The sequence below is a fragment of the Chiloscyllium punctatum genome, chromosome 42, assembly GCF_047496795.1.
Source record: "Chiloscyllium punctatum isolate Juve2018m chromosome 42, sChiPun1.3, whole genome shotgun sequence".
In the NCBI taxonomy this organism is placed as follows: domain Eukaryota; kingdom Metazoa; phylum Chordata; class Chondrichthyes; order Orectolobiformes; family Hemiscylliidae; genus Chiloscyllium; species Chiloscyllium punctatum.
In genome coordinates, this window is record NC_092780.1 from 5,803,703 (window position 1) to 5,823,878 (window position 20,176).

Here is a 20,176-nt window from a genome sequence, read left to right on the forward strand (position 1 = left end):
ATGAGAAGTAACTTCACATTTCAAACAATTAAAAAAACAAAATAAGTGAACATAAGAACACCAGTTATTTTGTAAATTCATTCTCTCAGATTTGTCTAACTGAAGCTAATCCCAATCCATTCTTAGCACCTGATTACAAGAAACAAAGAATTAAAACCTAGAGCCATTTCCTTTTCAACATTCACAAGTTTCTAATATCAGGATATTTCACCAAAGGGGAAACAAAGCCTCTGAATGCAGATTCACAATTTTATGAGCCCAGCTGTTGCATCTGAAGGAATTGAACTTCAGATCTTCATGGATCCCCATGATAAGAATTAGTGATGCAAACAAGCTATGGTTACCTACAAAGCAGACTGTCTTTACATTGTGCCTGTGTCAACATCAAAGCATGTGCACAGGACAAATAACAAATATATGAATGAGGATTGCTTTGATTTAACTGGTGTGGCCGATCTTGCTCTCCCTAATTTTGGGAAGCTCCACAACACACACCATCAGATCACAGCTTAGGCTAATGGCAATAGATTAACAAATTTTTAAGAGCTTACAGCGCTAACATTAAACTAACATTAATTTTACAGCAACAGAAAGTTTACTATTCCTTCCAACTCAAAATAAAAATGAATAATTTTATTTCCTATACTAATTTCAAGATAAAATTACAGCCTGAAACAGCAAACAGTAATTAATATGAATGTTAGTTATCTACATAAACAGTTAAATGTTTAGACTTTGCTTAACATTCATTGCCAGTATCAATTACACATTCTTTAGCTTACTGCACATAATCTCTTCCTACTCTTAATGTTCTGATAGAATCTCCTTTTCACTCATAACTCAAAACTGCACCTTCAACCTCTTTCAAATCAACTTCCTGTTAATCATTACAGATACAGGCTCTGAGCGCAGTTACTGCCTCATGAAATGCAATCATAATTGTAAAGAGCTTTACTACTCTATCAGCTGTGCAACTTCCCATCATGTCCCTCAACAACATCTCAGTAGTAACGATCCTTCTCGTCAGATAACTGAACACACTTAAAGATTTGTGCCATAACTGATGTACCTAACCATCCTGGCGTATTAACTAGCATATCTTCAAAAAGACCAGCCTGGTGGGCAAATGGTAGGCTTTGCAGCAACATGGAGGAGAAAGTGAGGACTGCTGATGCTGGAGATCAGAGCTGAAAATGTGTTGCTGTGAAAGCACAGGTCAGGCTTCGGATTTGTTGTAGGTACTGGTTGTAGTACCAGATGATTGTAGGGTGGCAACTGTTATTCCCTTGTTTAAGAAAGGGATTGGGGATAATCCTGGGAATTACAGACCATTCAATCTTACCAGATGGGCAAATTATTGGAGAGGATTCGGAGAGACAGGATTTATGATTACTTGGAAGACCATAGTTTGATTAGAGACAGTCAGCCAGCATGAGTTTGAGAGGGGCAGGTTATGCCTCACAAACCTTGCTGAATTCTTTGAGGATGTCACAAAACAAATGATGAAGGTAGGCAGTGGACATGGTGAACATGAATTTTAGCAAGGTGTTTCGGGTCAGAGAGAAAGGAGGTATGGGATAAAGGGAAATTTGGCCGTCTGGATACAGAATTGGCTGGCCTTTAGAAGACAGAGGGTGGTAATAGATGGAAAATATTCAGCCTGAAGTTTGGTGACCAGTGTATTCCACAGTGATCTGTTCTGGGACCTCAGCTCTATGATTTTTATAATTGACTTGGATGAGGAAGTGGAAGGGTGGATTAGTAAGTTTACCAATGACATGAAGGTTGGTGGGTTTGTGGATATTATGGAGGGCTGTTGTAGGTTGCAACGAGACACTGCCAAGATGCAGAAATGGGCTGCAAGATGGCAGATGGCGTTCAAGCTGGAAAATTCTGAAGTGATTCACTCTGGAAGATCGAATCTAAATGCAGAATACAGGGTTAAAGTCAAGATTCTTGGCAGTGTGGAGAATCTTGGGGTCCACATCCACGGATTCCCTCAAAGTTGCCACCCAAGTTAATAAGATTGTGAAAATGACATAATGCGTGTTGGCTTTCATTAGCAGGGGGCTCGAGTTTTAGAGCCACGAGGTTATGTTGCATCTCTATAAAGCCCTGGTTTGACCACACCTGCAATACTGCGTTCAGTTCTGGTCGCCTCATTATAGGAAGTTTTAGAGAAGGTGAAGAGGAGATTTACCAGGATGCTGCCTGGACTGGAAGGCATGTCTTATGAAGAAAGGTTGAGGGAGCCTTTCTCATTGGAGTGAAGACGGATAAGTGGTGACTCGATAGGGGTGTACAACATGATGAGGCATAGATAGGGTGGAGGCCAGAGACTTTTTAACCAGGGTGCAAACGGCTAACCTGAGGAGGCATAATTTTAAGGTGATTGAAGGAAGTTTTAGAGGCGATGTCAGAGATAGGTTCTTTACACAAAGTGGTGGGTGCATGGAATGCACTGCCAGCAGTGGTTGCAGAATCAGATACATCAGGAACATTTAAGCGACTCTTGGATAGGCACATGGATGATAGTAAAATGAAGGGTAAGTAAGTTAATAGGATTAAAAAAAATCAGCACAACATTGAGGGCCAAAGGGCTTGTACTGTGCTGTACTGTACTGTTCTATGTTTCTATGTTCTATTAACATTTTCTGCATAAAACAATCAAGGAATAGCAAGAGAAGACATGTCAAAGCTTAAACATGGTAAAAAGTTTGTCAGTTACTCAAAGCACTATCAGTCCAGGTGCTATAGGTTTCGTTTAAATTAATAGCTGCACCAGATGTGCATAAATCAGGAAACAATAAGCCTCACTCCCAATCTGACAAGAATAATTCCCAGTGTGAGCTTTCAAATACACTTACAGCTCCTTTCAACAGTGCTACCTAGCTGAAGTTTTGATAGGGTTACAAATGTTCTTTACTACACTGAATCAGAAATTCACCTGAAAAATGGGATTGTAACCTCAGTGTCCTAATCTCTAAGTAACAGTTATACACAGCAATTACTGACATATGATGATGAGCACCTCATAAACTTGAGTACTTTATAATTAAGGAAGCCAGGTAAGGGCCAACAGCAAATGTATCTGTGGGGTGATGTTTGACATATCCTACCAAAGGATAGGAAATACAAAAGAGATGAGGTAAATTACATATTGCCATGTTTGTATTTTAGAAGGCATTAGGCTGCAGCTTGAGGAGAAATGTAAGTGGGGGAATTTCAATGCTTACAGTTCAAAGAGAATGAGTTACAGCATAAATAAGAATGTACTTCATACAAAATTGCTGACATTTCAAACTTGCAAGAAAAGGAAACATGAACAATCCTTCAGTAATACCAGAAGACAGTGACAGCAAACACCAATGAAAATGATAAAGGAGCTTGGGGTCAGTGAGGAGGGACGAGTTTCTTATCCTCTTACCATATTATTGGTGAACAGCCTCCTCCAATATGGGCGCAGTATTCCAGGTTATGAATGAGATTATAAAATACTTCATAAAACTTCATAAAATATTTTTAAAGCCAAGAAGTGAAAGCAAAAGAACATTAGACACTGAAAACAAACCTATGTGCTTTGAAGGCAGACATGGCAGTGCATGAATTCAACTTTCAGAACTAAGGACATGTGGGGTTAAGATTATCAGAACAGTATGATGATTATGGGCCCATCCACACACGTAACTATGGAAAATATAAATGACCTTTTAAAATGTAACATAGTGGACTAAGCTGCTTTTTCTTCACTTCAAAAACTAGCTAGCACTCACTGTAAGGTTCAAAGACCCCTCTCATTCAGAATTCTACATAAGATCATGTGAAATAGAAACAGGAATAGGTCACTGAGCTCCTTAAACCTGATCTGCCATTCAACACAATCACAGCTGGTCCAACATGCCTTACGTCCACCTTTCTGCTTTTTCCCCATAATTCTCCCAATCAAAAGTCCATCCACCATATTATATGTATGTAAAAGTCGATCTCATGTAAAGGTCAACCCCTTATTTTTGGCCAAATATCTTATATTTTCCAAATATCTCGCATAAAAGTTGACCCTACTATATTGCATTATAAACCTCCAACAAAAGAAACTGCATGTTCCCATTAACCCACTTAAACAAATTTGCATTCATTCATACCAGTAACTACTCATCGCTCTTTGTTTACTATATTGAGTCTCTATTCATTCTTTCAGAACTCTATTTAGCCAACTTGGTTTACTACAGCATGTTTTGATTCATTCACTCATTCAGACCAGTACCAAGTCTCTCAGTACTTATTGCACTTTGTTCACTATACATCCAAAAGTTATTAAAAAGTTAATCATTTTAATTGTGCCATTCTATCTGAATAAAAGTGAGACATATTACCTACATATATCTTTAATTCCTTGACAAATTTGTTAATGTTGCTGAGGTTCATTACATACGAGAGTAAATGGGAGGGAAATGGAAGAATTTGGTGGGAAAGTTCAAGACGTTTACACATTCAGAATTTAATAAATGTTTCATTTTAAGTGTGCCATTACACGAGGCCGTGACTATGTTGAACAGCGTGAATTTGCAGGATTTCAATGAATCTTTGATATGTTAAATTTTCATACCGGTATGTATAAATAAAATTTACTACCAGAAATTCATTCTTGTTTCTCTTGTTTTTAATCTGGTAATTACCTTTACCATAATTGATTGTGTTGTTCTTTTTTTTAAACCAGGGATTAGTTGAGCAATCAAATTAACTTCTGCCAATAATACGGTATTTCGAACTGCAGCATGAATTTCAGCCCCTCAAAACTACTGCCCGTGTAATAGTCAACCCTATAATTTGAACCTTTAAAAATAGTCCAAAAAAATTTGACTTTTGAGTATATATGGTATCTCCACTTTAAATATATACAAGGACTCTAACCTCACAAGGCATGGAGTTCCAAAGACACTCAATCCTCCAAGAGAAAATTCCTCCTGCCATATCTTAAATTGGAATTCCTTTATTCTGGGACAATGCCAACTGATCCTAGACTCTCCCATAAAGTGAAACATCCTCTCAGCACTCACCCTGTTCTTTAAGGGGTTTACATCTCAGTGAGACCACCTATCATTCTTCTAAACTCCAGTGAGTAAAGTCCCAACCTGCTTAGCCTTTGCTCACAAGACACTCTTTCTCTACATTGAACATTTTTTGCAGTCGCTGGATTCAGTAGGAAAACAGACAAGTTTTCCAAGTATCCATAAAGATGTCAGCAATTCAAAACTTCCCACTGGTGTTGTAAGAAATGCTCTCTGAGAAAGCTGACAGCAAGTCACTGTAACAGTGAAGGTTACACAACATCTCACCATGGTCACTTACCTGGATCTGTAATGATAAAATTAAATGAGTTATGGTCCATCACAGTTTTCTCTGAGAATTTAATCAGTTTTTATTCAATTAGAAAAGTACAATATCTAACTACATAGTGACTGTGCTAATATGGAGCTGCAGGCATAGCGACATTCGCTGGACTAATAAACTAGAGTCTTGGGTAATCCTGACCTGGATAGATTCCTGCCATGGCTGATAGTGATATTGAAATTTTATTTTAAAATCTTGAAACAAAACTCGAATGGTGACCATTGTTGCTTGGACCAAAAACCCATCTGGTTCACTTATATTCTTTATGAAAGGCAATCTGCTATCCTACTTGGCCTCATCTACATGTGACTCCAGGCTCACAGCACTATGGTTGCTCTCTGAAATGGCCTTAGCAAGTCATTCAGTTGTATCAAACTGTGAATAAAAACTCCAGCAAAAAGTAACAAAACCTGACTGACCAGCATTGTTACTGACTAAGCTGACCGTGTACTAAAAGGACATAGCTGATAGACTGGGTCTGTCGCCAATGGTGAAGCAAGCAATAAATTTTTAAAACCATTCTTGGGCACAGCCTCACCAATCTGCTGCCACAGGTGCATCTGCCCATGACACCATCAGCCTTGATAAAGACAAAGTCCTGTCTTCACATTAAGATACCTTCCCTTGCAGTGTGTAGTAGTAATACTGATAAATGAAACAGATTCCAAACAGATATAGCAACTAAACTGATCATCCAGAAGATGCTGTGGGTCATCAGCAACAGCAGAATTGTTCTCAAACACAATCTACAATCGCATGGTCCAGTATCCTCCCAACTCTACCATTGCTATTCAGACACAGGATCAACCTTGGTTCAAAAATAAAGTGCAGAATGGCATAGCAGGAGTAGCATCAAGTATACCTAAAAATAAGGTATCAACCTGGTGATGCTACAACACAGGAATCCTTGAATTCCAAACAGCAAATTATGGACAGGGCTAAGTGATTCCACATGGATCAGATCTGAACTCTGCAGTCCTGCCTTAACCAATCATGAATTGACACCTAAACTACTCACTGGAGGAGCCAGCTCCACATATCCCCATGCTCAATGTGACTGGGGAGCTCAGCACATGAACATAAAAGGCTGAAGCATTTGCAACAATCTCCAGCTAGAATTGCTGAGTGGATGATATATGTCAACCACCTCCAGAGTTCCCCAGTGACACAGATGACTGTCTTCAGTCAATCTGATTCACATCACATATTAACAAGAAATAGATGAAGACAGTGGATATGGTATAGGCTATGGATCCTGACAACATTTGGGCAATATTGCTGAAGACTTGTGTTCCAGAACTTCTACGTCTCTAACAAGCTATTCAATAAAGTTAGAACACTGGTACCTATCCAATAATACGGAAAATTACCTTGGTGTGTCCTGCACAAAAAAAATCTAACCCAGTAAGTGACTTCCAATCAATCAATCTACTCTCAATAATCAGTAAAGTGGTGGAAGGTGTCAGTGTTATCCAGCCGAACTTGGTTTGCGATAACCTACTCACTAATGCTCAGCTTCGATTATACCAGAACCATTTAGCTCCTGCACTCATTTTAGCCTTAGAACATAGACTATAGAGTGAAAACTATATTTCTATACATGAGAAACTTTACAAGAATTATCTAAAAGTCCAACCACATAATGTATATGCCATCAACACTGCATAGGATAAATGTGGGAAATGGCTTTTGTTTGTGGAATAATGACATTTGCTTAAAAGCATAAAACTGTTTCAACTGAAAACTAATACTGGTTAAATGCCTGAAACCCAGAGAGGAGAGGAGAGCAACTGTCCTTACCATCAAGGCTACGTTTGACTTACTGTGGCATCAATGAGCCCTGGCAAAATTGAAGTCAATGGGAATCAGGAGGAAAACTCTCCACTGGTTGGTGTCACACCTAGCACAAAGGAAGACAGTTGAGGTTGTGGGAGGTCAGTCATCTCAGCTTGAGTACATCCCTGGCGTGGTGCCATTGGTCCAACCATCTTTAGCTGCTGCAATGACCCCCCCCAATAAGATCAGAAATGGGGATAATCGCTAATAATTGCTAAGTATTCAGCACCATTTGCAATTCCTCACATAGTAAAGCAGTCATGTCCAAATATAGCAAAACCTGGACAATATCCTGCTTTGTGCTGTTAAATGGGAACGAATGTCTGTGCCAGACATTTGATAGATAATGATGATCTCCATCAAGAGGGAACTGAAACATCACTGAATTGCCACTAACATCATTTTGGGGTGAACCATTGACTAGAAATTGAACTGGACTAGCCATATTTATAATGTGGTTACAAGAGTAGGTCAGAGGTTTCAGAAAACCAAGAGTAACTCACCTCCTAACTTCACATAGCCTGCCCACAAATGACAAGATGGCAAGTACGTGATGGAATACTCCTTACTTGTCCCACATTTGATAATGGAACTCCAACAAAACTCAAGCAGCTTGATACCATCCAGGACAAAGCAGCCTGCTTATTGGCACCACACTGATAAAAGTTCACTCCCTCAAATACTGACACACACAATAGCAGCAGTGTGAATCATTTACTAAATGCACTGCAGAAATTCATTAATGTTCCTTGGACAGCAATCTACAAACCCAAAACCACCACTATCTTAAAGGACAAAGGCAACAAATACACAAGACACCAGCTTCTGCATGTTCCTGTTTGAAGCCACTCACTTGAGAGACTTGGAAATATATTGCTACTCTTTTACTGTCACTGGGTTAAAACCCTGGAACATCCTCCCTAACACCAAATGAACTGCAATGAATCAAGAAAGCAGGTCACATCACCTAAGTGGCAACAGGGCTGGGTAATAAATGCTGGCCCCGCCAGCAAACCTGACCAAAAGGAAAAAAAAACAATCCAAACGATTTTGTTTGAGATAAATGGTGATTAGACAAAATGCACAGTAATTACATTTACTTATTCTGCAGATAAGACAATTCTTGCCTTCTTCATTTTAATAACTTAGCTATGAATCATTCTTTGCAATTTATTCCGTATAAACCTTTGAACAGCTTTCATCCTTTTTTATTCCACCAGTACCTCCTTTTACAGGATCATACATGGAAACAAAGTACACATTAAAACTTACCATATTCGATAAGGCAACTCTGTCCTTCGGAACAATTAGCGTGATGTCAAATGTTGCTTTTATGGCAGGTTCATCCCAACATGGAAAGGCTCTCCGTGCATCTGTAGGCTGGAGAGAGAGAAAAAAAACAAACAATGGGTAAAGAGGGCGAACAGCAGTGGAATCAAAAGACGGATATGTGCTCTACTTGTGTAGTGGCACATGAACTAGTTATCAGATTCTATGTCCATCTTCCCCCAAACTCCAAGGGATCCTAGCAACTCTTGACTCATTAAGCCCCATCCTTCCAACATGAATAGCCCAAGGTGAAAACCAGAAAGATCTGAAATTAGCACAGGTTCAATCCCAGAGTTGCTGTTCCAAAACCTCTACCCGTCTATTTCGTTTGAGACAAAAGCAGAATTTCAAAGTCAAGTAACTTTAAAAATTAACCACTTCTCAAGCTCAGTGGAAGCTGTTAAGATATGGCCTTTGCTGCTCTTCGTTTTCTCCTCCAGCAGATGGAGCTTCTTAATAGCTCACAAAGAGACATCCAACAGATTGGTAAAGAACTAGAGCCACACTCTGCACCACCAGTTTTCTAACTCCAGAAATTCAAGATTAATAAACTGCCACACTTTCAAAATTTAGTCCTAAACCTCAAGTTTTATCAGAAATGCATTCAACAGGACTTCACTACGCTGAAGTTTTATTTTCTAACCTCAAATTGAGACACGGCAGCATAGTGAGTTTCTCCCGATGGTGTTGTATACTTGCTTCTGTAAAATCCCTTCATTTTGTCATTGAGCTCACCAACAAAATCAATCTTCAACATGCCACGACCTGTTACAAAATAATGCTATAATTAATGAAAAAAGTATGTTTTATTAATATTTACAAATGGACTATACAGCAGACTGGCAAACTTGTACAGCTGACAGAAATGACCTTCTTTGTTAAGCACTGAGGATATCAGTACAGCTTCCTGAGTGGAAGATTTTAATACTATTTTTTGCATTAACTTTTTTGTTTGGGTATAAGTGATGGAAATGGAATTAACATGCACAGCAAAGCCAAATACATAGTAACAGATGCTTTTGGTCTGTTCCAATAATGAACCCAAAATCCATCTCAGAAGATCATTGTAATTATCTTCACATCCAACACCAAAAAACATTTCTCTTGGGGTTTCCCTTGGCTGCAAAACTGGATACTTCTAATACTATGGACATGTAATTTTAAGAGATGAACTGCCGAAGGTAATTTCCTCCAATAAGACAAGAACATCACGGCACGGTGGCACAGTGGTTAGCACTGCTGCCTCACAGCGCCAGAGACCCGGGTTGAGTTCCTGCCTCAGGCGACTGACTGTGTGGAGTTTGCACGTTCTCCCCGTGTCTGCGTGGGTTTCCTCCGGGTGCTCCGGTTTCCTCCCACAGTCCAAAAGATGTGCAGGGTCAGGTGAATTGGCCATGCTAAATTGCCCGTAGTGTTAGGTAAGGGGTAAATGTAGGGGAATGGGTGGGCTGCGCTTCGGCGGGTCGGTGTGGACTTGTTGGGCCGAAGGGCCTGTTTCCACACTGTAAGTCTAATCTAAGTCTAATCTAAACATACTATACGAACAATCCAAATTCAAAACTAGGTCAGTCAGGGCATTAATATACCACCCAGCTTTCAGTAAATATGACATATTTTGATTAAAGGACCAAAGGAATGTGTCTTTCTCAAAAATGGAGCAAAACTATAGACTGCTTTATCATTGAAATCTTCCTGCAACTGCTCCAAATTGTGCAGTTAGCACACTTTCCATACATATACTGCATATCATCTTCCACAATAGTAGAAACAATAGCGGTGATAGACTCCAAAAGATGAAACTGCACTCTTGCCACCCTAAATGTGACTGACTCTTCAAATGTGCACTGAATTAGCCTATTAGACTGCTTACTTTGACCACATTATGATTCATCCTTCTTTCAAATATTGACAGATCTGTTGCACAATAGCAAAGGTTCACCTTTATATCCAACATTCAAGGTTTATTCTGTTTTCATCTCCCAATTCCATCCCTTGAACCAAAACGTATTTTGAGGACCCACTCATAATTCCTGACTTGTGACCTTTAATGGACAAAGTACCTTTCAGTTTCTGGTTGAGGATATTGTTTAGTTCTTGTCATTCCTATCATCAGTGTAGCACACATGACTGAAAAATGCTCTAATAGATCAACTAGCAAAATCTTCAATTGTAAAATTCACGATAGATGTTTCCCTTCTTCAATAATTTGATAGGTAATCAGTTGGAAGGTCTTATTTTCATTCCCTGGAATCTCTTTTTCAAGGGATAAGTTAGAATTACATAATTCATTCCTACCAAATGATGTGATTTAAAACTTAAATCATTTCACAACAACAATACTTGGTTCTTTTCCAGTGAAAACAAATGCCATTTTGATTATAACAGGTATGAAGACAAGTGCCAAAAGTATAAAATGACTCCTGAACTAGCTCCTTCTAAAGGAGCTTTTTTTTTGCTGTGCAACTTTACCCTTGACCGTCGATTGCCATCCTTTGTGCCCCTGTAACAACCTATTCTCTTCCACTGTTCATTTCCGTGGTCTAACTGTGGGTACGTTTCAGTCCCAATTACAAGTTAGCAACAAGTTAACTGAACCCACTGCTCCTCCCACAATGTGACAAATTATCGCAAAGACCCACTGAATTGCTGCCAATGTTGTGTTTTAACTACAGCATTCTTTCACCAATTGACAACTAAGTGAACTGACACAGTTAAAATGACTGATCAACTCAAAATTAAAAACAAATTAAGGACAGCTTAAGAAACAAATTAATTATGCATACACCTAAAAAATTATTTTCTCTGTAACCCAGAATATGTTTTTTAAAAATCCAACAAAATGCAATTATCCACACAACAGACTAGGCATGGGCGCTTTCAATTTTTAATAGTTGATCAAGACATTCTTCAGAGCACATACATAAATCAACACATGGAATGGGCTCTTAGAGACAATACCCTGAATAATTTAAGAATTAGTCTAATGCCATAATAGGTGGATTTTCCAATCTCAAGTAGAAACTAGATAAAAAACTTCCAAAGCATCACTTTGAACAATCCATTCACAAAGTCTGAGCCCACATGTTTCCATCCATTGAAGTTAACGTTGAGAAAACCATAGCCAGAAGATCACAATTGTAATTTTGACTCCTGGCACATATCAAAATGGTCATACATCAGAATTTCTACCTGTAAATGGGCACAATTACAACATTTAAAAGGCATCTGGATGGGTATATGGATAGGAAGGGTTGAGAGTAACATGGGCCAAGTGCTGGCAAATGGGACTAGATTAGGTTAGGATATCTGGTCAGCATGGACAATTTGGACCAAAAGGTCTGTTTCCGTGTTGTACATCTCTGACTGTAAATGGAGAAACCAAAGAGACTGGAAAATTCAGAGACATGAGATTTATTCCCCCCCTCTAATGCAGGTATCAGAAGTGAACCAAAAGGTTGTGCAAACCAAATTAAACTTGTAATGTTACCTTTCTGTAGAGCACTAGGGAATGAGAGTGTTACTTTCTCATCTTCATTTTGATAGTTGAATCCTGTTGCATTTATTTCTGTAGAAAGGCATACATTTATTAAAATAAACAAACAACAAACTAATAATTATACCTTTATATTTATGTAATGCACTGATCCACAAGGAGGACAAAACAATTTGGACCAACTATATAATGCAGTTTATTTATTCGCAACGGTCTTCTGCCTTCCTGTTAAACAGATTGGTATTCATTGTCAAGAAATGTTTGACAACCTAAAGGGGACAGACATGAATGACTGTTCAGTTTTAAATGTGCCATGTCATAGCTTTCAATATCTGGACAAAAGAAAAACTTAAGTGCTAGAACAACAATGAACTACCAATTGAAACATGTGGAGCAGACTGCCTTCGAACAGGACAAGTTGGCTACTGCTTATTTTTTGATCACAACCAGATAACTCTGCTATTGAAGTTTAAGTAAAGTTTCAAAACGACATCTTCATTTCCCCTCTTGCAGTTTTCTCCCCTTATTGACATCCCTATCCTTCACCATGATACAGTTCCCACAGAGGCCTGGAGTACCTTGCCAGACTGGCCATTAGTTACCAACAGTGAGTGCAAATGAACTGTTTGACTGTGAACAGTATCACAAATCAATGTGTTCTCTACTAGGTTGCCGCACCTACACTGATGGTGGCGAGCAGGAGCCAGGTCTTTGCCAGATGTTCTTCCTCCTTAACCGAAGAATATAAAGATTATACGCTTTTTTTCTCCTCATCAACGACTACTTATAATGCAAACTGAGCAGAACAATATGCTCACTGGCTCCCAGTTCCTACTGTAAGTAAAGAATTAACAACACAAATACAAGCAAGAACTCATGGCAGTTATCTGCAGCAGTTCCTGCTCACATTAAAAGACAACTGTAACATTTTGAACACAAGCCATCTCTGCATTTACAGCAATACGTAAAGTGCATACAGCTTAAAAAAAAATTAACTGGAAGATGAGTCTTAGGTGCGCTGTTCCTGCAGAAACACTTCATGATTGAGAACCTACTCCCTGAACAAAATTCAACGTAAAGTCAAGTCGTCATTGTACCACTGGACCATAGGGGTGCTCTCCCATTAAGCAGATGTGATTGATGATGGCTTAAACGGAGGGTCACCATGCCTCAGATGACGAGACAGTTTGAGAAGGAGAGTCCTTCATGATAACCTCAGCCAGTGCATAAAGTGAACTCCCATTGTTGGCACTGCTCCACACTGCAAGCTAGCTTCCAGCCAACTGATCCACTGAACAAAAATAACCCCAGTAGATTGTAGCCCAAACTTTAATGCATGAGACAATGCGCATCCTCAATTAGCAGCAATGAAATAAGCCTGGATCTGAGACTTCAACCTCAAAGCTGCAATTATGTCTTACAGTATTAGCAGCTCTGGAGAAGCACTAGAAATCATGGGGCAAGTTCAACTACATTAAAACATGATAGCAAAAGAGAGAAGTGTTGAAAGTGTTTAAAGTTGATAGTACTTTAACTTTTATTTGCATAGCACTTTTAATACAATGGGCTCAAGGTGACGTTTCAGTGTTTCACAGTTGGGTAGAGCAACTGTAGATTGGGAGACAGGACGTTAGAATTTGAAGTGTGTAAAATTGTAAAATGCTGGGGAGGAAAAGCATTGCGTGATCCCTTTAAAATATGATGTTTCTTTGCTGCTTAGAGATTTTAAAATATATGTCGAAGAGCGGGTGCACAGACAGCCCATACTAAAACATTCGTATTGAAAGGCCAGACAGTGAGCAGGCCAAGCAGCAGCTTTTGCCAAGACAATGGGTTTTGAATTTAGCCAATCAATTTGAACCAGGCAGTTATATACCAAAAACCTATTAAATTTAAATCTGATTGTTTTGACAACATAAGACTAATCCACCACAAGAAACATTGTTATGACATCATGGATATATAAGGGGTCAGCTGGACAGAGACCCCAAGTGAGAGCGACAGAAAACATTCTGGAAGGCCCATAACCTGGTTATAATTTTAAGAGCCTAAATTCTGTTTTGTTATATTAGTGGGTCTTGTATTTATTGGAACAGCAAACCACTGTGGCGGCCGGGGGGTGGAGATGGACCTCTACATTATGCCACAGAGCCAAAAGGAAAATGGTCAGTCTCACAGGATTGTGACAAAAGCATTAGCTGACATGACCGTGGAGGAACAATGGCGGATATTTCTTTGTATAATGCAGAAGTTGCAGGATCAGTTCATTCCTAAAAGTAAGAAAGATCCCAGGAGGAGGCATGGGCGGCCATGGCTGACGGGGGAAGTTAAGAAACATATAAAGTTAAAAGAGAAAAAGTATAACATAGCAAAGATAAGTGGGAAAACGGAGGACTGGGAAGCTTTTAAAGAGCAACAGAGGATTACTAAGAAGGAAATACGCAGAGGAAAAATGAGGTACGAAGGTAAACTGGCCAATAATATAAAAGGAGGATAGTAAAAGCTTTTTTAGGTATGTGCAAGGCAAAAAAATGGTTAGGACTAAAATTGGGCCCTTGAAGACAGAAACAGGGGAATATATTACGGGGAACAAAGAAATGGCAGAAGAATTAAATGGGTACTACAGATCTGTGTTCACTGGGGAAGACACAAGCAATCTCCCTGAGGTAACAGTGGCTGAAGGATCTGAACTTAAGGGAATTTATATTTGTCAGGATTTGGTGTTGGAGAGACTGTTAGGTCTGAAGGTTGATAAGTCTACAGGGCCTGATGGTCTACATCCCAGGGTACTGAAGGAGGTGGCTCGGGAAATCCTGGATGCGTTGGTGATTATTTTCCAGAGTTCGATAGATTCGGGGTCAGTTCCTGAGGATTGGAGGGTGGCTAATGTTATACCACTTTTTAAGAATGGTGGGGGAGAGAGACAGCAGGAAATTATAAACCAGTTAGTCTGACCTCAGTGGTGGGAAAGATGCTGGAGTCTATTATAAAGGATGGTATTGGGGGCAAAGTACTAGATTAGATTGAAAATTGGTTGGCTGATAGGAAACAAAGGGTAGTGATAAACGGCTCCATTTCGGAATGGCAGGCAGTGACCAGTTGGGTACCGCAGGGATCCGTGCTGGGATCGCAGCTTTTTACAATATATGCTAATGATATAGAAGATGGTATCAGCAATAACATTAGCAAATTTGCTGATGATACAAAGCTGGGTGGCAGGGTGAAATGTGATGAGGATGTTAGGAGATTACAGGGTGACCTGGCCAAGTTAGGTGAGTGGGCAGATGCAGTTTAATGTGGATAAATGTATGGTTATCCACTTTGGTGGCAAGAACAGGAAGGCAGATTACTACCTCAATGGAATCAATTTAGATAAAGGGGCAGTACAGAGAGATCTGGGTGTTCTTGTACACCAGTCAATGAAGATAAGCATGCAGGTACAGCAGGAAGTGAAGAAGGCTAATAGCATGCTGGCCTTCATAACAAGAGAAATTGAGTACAGAAGCAAAGAGGTGCTTCTGCAGCTGTACAGGGCCCTGGTGAGACCGCACCTGGAGTACTGTGTGCAGTTCTGGTCTCCAAATTTGAGGAAAGACATTCTGGCTATTGAGGGAGTGCAGCGTAGGTTCACGAGGTCAATTCCTGGAATGGCGGGATTACCTTACACTGAAAGACTGAAGCGACTGGGCTTGTATACCCTTGAGTTTTGAAGACAGAGGGGATCTGATTGAGACATATAAGACTATGAAGGGATTGGACACTCTGGCAGCAGGAAACATGTTTCCGCTGATGGGTGAGTGCCAAACCAGAGGACACAGCTTAAAAATGTGGGGTAGACCATTCAGGACAGAGATGAGGAGAAACTTCTTCACCCAGAGAGTGGTGGCTGTGTGGAATGCTCTGCCCCAGAGGGTAGTGGAGGCCCAGTCTCTGGATTCATTTAAGAAAGAGTTGGATAGAGCTCTCAAGGATAGTGGAATCAAGGGTTATGGAGATAAGGCAGGAAGAGGATATTGATTAGGAATGATCAGCCATGATCATATTGAATGGTGGTGCAGGTTCGAAGGGCTGAATGGCCTACTCCTGCGTTAATTGTCTATTGTCTATTGTCATGTAGCTGGGTTTATAGAATTCGAGAAACACAGCCTATTAAACAAAGCAGAGAAAACAGGAAATAGAGATGCCTTGAAATTAGAATGATTCCAATGTCAGTCTAGCAAGGGCAAGAAAATAAGTCAAGTGGAGACAGGATGCACGAGTTGTCAAAAGAGCAAGATTATCCAGATACAGCCTTGAAAGTAGCTGGCTTTTACACAGATAAATCTGATAGAGCTCGATTTAGTTGAGAGTAAAATCTGGGGGATGAATAGCTAAATTCACACAGAATAAGTCTCTGGCCAGTGTCTTGCAAATGAGTGAAAAATAATCTGGAGGCACTTGTGAATGGGTTGGTGACTAATGATCCAATAACCAGTCTATTTCTTCAGCGGGTATAATAAAGAGGACCTACTTCATGAAAAATCACTGGGCAGGACACACAATTCATAAGTCTGACATCAGACTCCTCAAACAACCTTTCTACACTGAACTAGGTCATAACAGGAATCTACCAGAACAGAAGTGCTTTAGGAATATCCCTGAAGCATCCTTGAAGAGAACAAACATCCCCGCCAACTCATGGAAACCCTTAAGTTTGTGACTAAACATAATGGAGGTGGTTTACTTGGGAAGATACAGAATACATAAAAGGGATATCCACAGAGCAAATTGAGATGTCAGAGAAAATGCACAAATCTAAACACCTTACCTGTCCGACATTTTGAGGTCCACCTGTTCTAGATGTGGTGAGTTTACCTTTTGGGGTTATCAGATATCTCAGAACCCATAGAACCCAAGCAGAAGCAAGTTGTCCACCATCCAAAGTGGTATAAAGAGGTGTCTCATATATGTATGATAATTTGGAATTTTGACTTTAAAATAGAAGCAACTGGACATGAGTCTGTTCTGTGAATGCAATTTTTTAAAAAACAGATCAGAAAATCATTTGTTACGGTGATCCAGACATAGCAACTCAAAGGTAGCATATGATTTCAGTCAATTGATTGGCAGAATCACTTCAGTGTAAAATGAATGGAATATTTATACTGCTGAGTTTACAACAGGCCAAAAAGCTGTTAGTTTTAGCTTTGCATTTAGTTCAGAAGGCTCATGAGTTCAGTTCAGTTCAGTTCATAAGAGAGGGGAGCTTCTCCCAGCTGGAAAACCAAGCCTTTTATTCAGCAGAACCAGTCACCTTCGTCAAAGTGTTGAAATGGGCACACTGAGGAAAATCTTTTGGAAACACTGATGGAGCAGAGCATTGGTAGCATCAAGTAACATACCAGGAGCAGCAATTCAAATTTGAGAAGCTGATGCAAAGTAGTCCAGCAAATGAAGGATACATTCTGAAGAATTATTGCAGCCAAGTGAGAAACAAAAATATCAAGGCAATACTAACAATGGAACAATCAGACTATTTTGGATCTGATCAAGTCGCAGGGAGAGAGGATAGTGAAGGTGGCACTTGGTATGCTTTCCTTTATTGGTCAGAGCATTGAGTATAGAAGTTGGGAGGTCATGTTGCAGCTATACAGGATGTCGGTTACGCCACTTTTTGAATATTGTGTGCAATTTTGGTCTCTTCCCTGTTGGAAGGATGTTGTGAAACTTGAAAGGACTCAGAAAAGATTTACAAGGATGTTACCAGGGTTGGACGATTTGAGATATAGGGATAGGTTGAATAGGCTTGGGCTGTTTTCCCTGGAGCATCGAAAGCTGAGGGGTGACCTCATGGAGGTTTATAAAATCATAAGGGGCACGGATAGGATAAATACATAAGGTCTTTTTCCCTGGGGCGGGAGAGTCCAGAACAGGAAGGCATAGGTTTAGGATGAGGGGGGAAAGATATAAAGGACCTAAGGCGCAACTTTTTCACACAGAGGATGGTGCGTGTAATAAAAGAGCTGCCAGAGGAAGTGGAGGAGACTGGTACAATTGCAAAATTTTAAAGGCATTTGGATGGGTATTTGAATAGGAAGGGTTTGGAGGGATATGGGCCAAGTGCTGGCAAATGGGACTCTATTAGGTTGGGATATCTGGTCGGCATGGACAAGTTGGACCAAAGGGTCTATTTCCATGCTATACATCTCTATGACTAAGTGTAATGGGCAGGCTTAAGAAATACTATCAGATAAAAGATGCCCTAGGAAATATTAACCATAAGGTGATACAATTTAGCATTTAGTTTGACAGTAGGAAACTTAGTTTGGAAACAACTGCACTAAACTAATGGGGGTATTGACAGCAGAGATTCCTTAAATGGACAGGGAAAGGAGTTTAGCAGAAAAGATGGTTAAAGGAACAATGGCAGACACCTAACAAAACAGTTCAAGACTTACAGCAAAGATATCACCCAGTGAGGAAGGAGGATTCCAGGAAGGGGATAAACCAACAATAGTTAACCAAGGGAGTTAAGGACAGTACCAACTTTAAAGAAAAATATACAATGTGGTCAAGGCTAGTGGCAAACCATAGGACTGGGAAAGTTGCAATAGCCAACATAAAAGATGACCAAAATTTAATGAGGGAGAAAATGAGCTATGTAAGTAAACCAGCGTGTAATATAAAAATTGAGTAAGAGCTTCTTTAAATATATAAAAAAGACAAGAGATTCAAGTGAACTTATGGCCTTTTAAATGAATGAGGATGGGACAATAATAATAAGAAACCAGGAAATGGCAGAAGGGCTGAACACATTGCAAAATCATAAAAAATATTGAAGAAACTAATAGCACTAAAGGCTGGTAAGTGACCCAGATGACATCCTCTCAAAACTGTATACATGTGCAGCTGCTCAGAAGTTCTGCACACAGCAGCTGGCAATGGCATGCTGACCGTGGCACTGACTTCTGGTTCTGGAAAGTCACTGCCATCACAGGCCTTGGAGGCCTGTACAGCTGGTAGTAACATTAAAAGGAACGCTGCCCTTGGACCTGATGGGATTACAGCCTAGGATTTTAAAAGTAGCTATAACTGTAGTGGATGTACTGGAAGTAATCTTCTAAGAATCCACTGATTCAGGAAAAGTTAAGAGAATTGGAAAGCTGTCAATTTAACATCCCTATTCAAAAAAAAGAGGGAGACAAAAGAACAAGTAATGATATTCTTCCTCATGACTACTAGTGGTTGCCAATTTGATCTTCCCCATCTAAGAGAGGCTTAATGGTAGCCAGGTAAAGGTTCTACCTTTTTTTAAACCTGTCATCTCTTGATTTATTCTCTGCCATACAGCATAGCTGTTGTTAGGGGGGGCTTTAGACTGCACCCACTGCTATTTCTTCCTTTTGTTATCCCTTTCTACTTGTTACATGGATTCTGCAATTTCCAATTTAAGTTCATTTCTTGCTGCCATACTTATTCCACGTCACACCAAAGCTAAACCATCACCCTATCCTTTAGAAAATGAACATATCCCTGAATATTTACTTCAGAGATATTCCAGTTTTGACCTGTGTAACCATGTTTCCATAATGGTTATAAGGCTTTAAGCTCCATTTGTGTTGTTAGTTTATTTGCATTGTTCTTAGTACAACATGAATTTAAGTAAAAAGGCATTAATTTTGCGTTTTTACCACATTTGGTCCTAAGACTCTACTGCTGTTGTTTGCTACATTTGTATATTCTGATGCACTCCAGGTATTTGTATCCTGATAGCTGCCCTGCATTGCTGCCATATCTTTTTGCCTCATAAACCTATGCTTCCCCTCTCCCACATGGAGCTTCTCTGTAACTTTTGATTAAGCTGAGCAACACTTACATTTATTCAATGTCACAAACCATTCCAAGGAGTTGTCCAGAAGCAACAGAATATGTCAGAAAATACTAAGCCAAGATATATGGTCAATGAGCTAATTTTCAAAGAGCATCTTAAAAGGAGCAAGGCATGCTCAGGGCCAAGCAGCGAAAGGCACAGTGCTAAAGATAAAGCAATGAAAATTGACCATGTGCAAGTGACCAAAATTGTAAGAGCTGAGGGATCTGAGAGGGTTGCAAGTCAGCGGAGATTACAGATTTTTTTTTTAAAAGTAC

The 20,176-nt window shown here is 39.7% G+C and overlaps 1 protein-coding gene across 2 annotated transcripts in view; it reads right to left on the reverse strand.

Annotated features, from left to right (window-relative positions):
* npepps (aminopeptidase puromycin sensitive) overlaps positions 1-20,176 on the reverse strand; it is a 221,343-nt gene that overhangs the window by 99,983 nt on the left and 101,184 nt on the right. For both annotated transcript variants that reach the window (XR_011955143.1, XM_072561298.1), the window contains exons 3-5: positions 12,044-12,121; positions 9,200-9,321; positions 8,500-8,607 (exon numbers count right to left, since the gene is read on the reverse strand). Coding sequence is in view for 1 of the 2 variants with exons in the window: in XM_072561298.1 (XP_072417399.1) it covers positions 8,500-8,607; positions 9,200-9,321; positions 12,044-12,121 (308 nt within the window). In the remaining variant the exon portion in view is untranslated. The remainder of the gene's footprint in view (positions 1-8,499; positions 8,608-9,199; positions 9,322-12,043; positions 12,122-20,176) is intronic.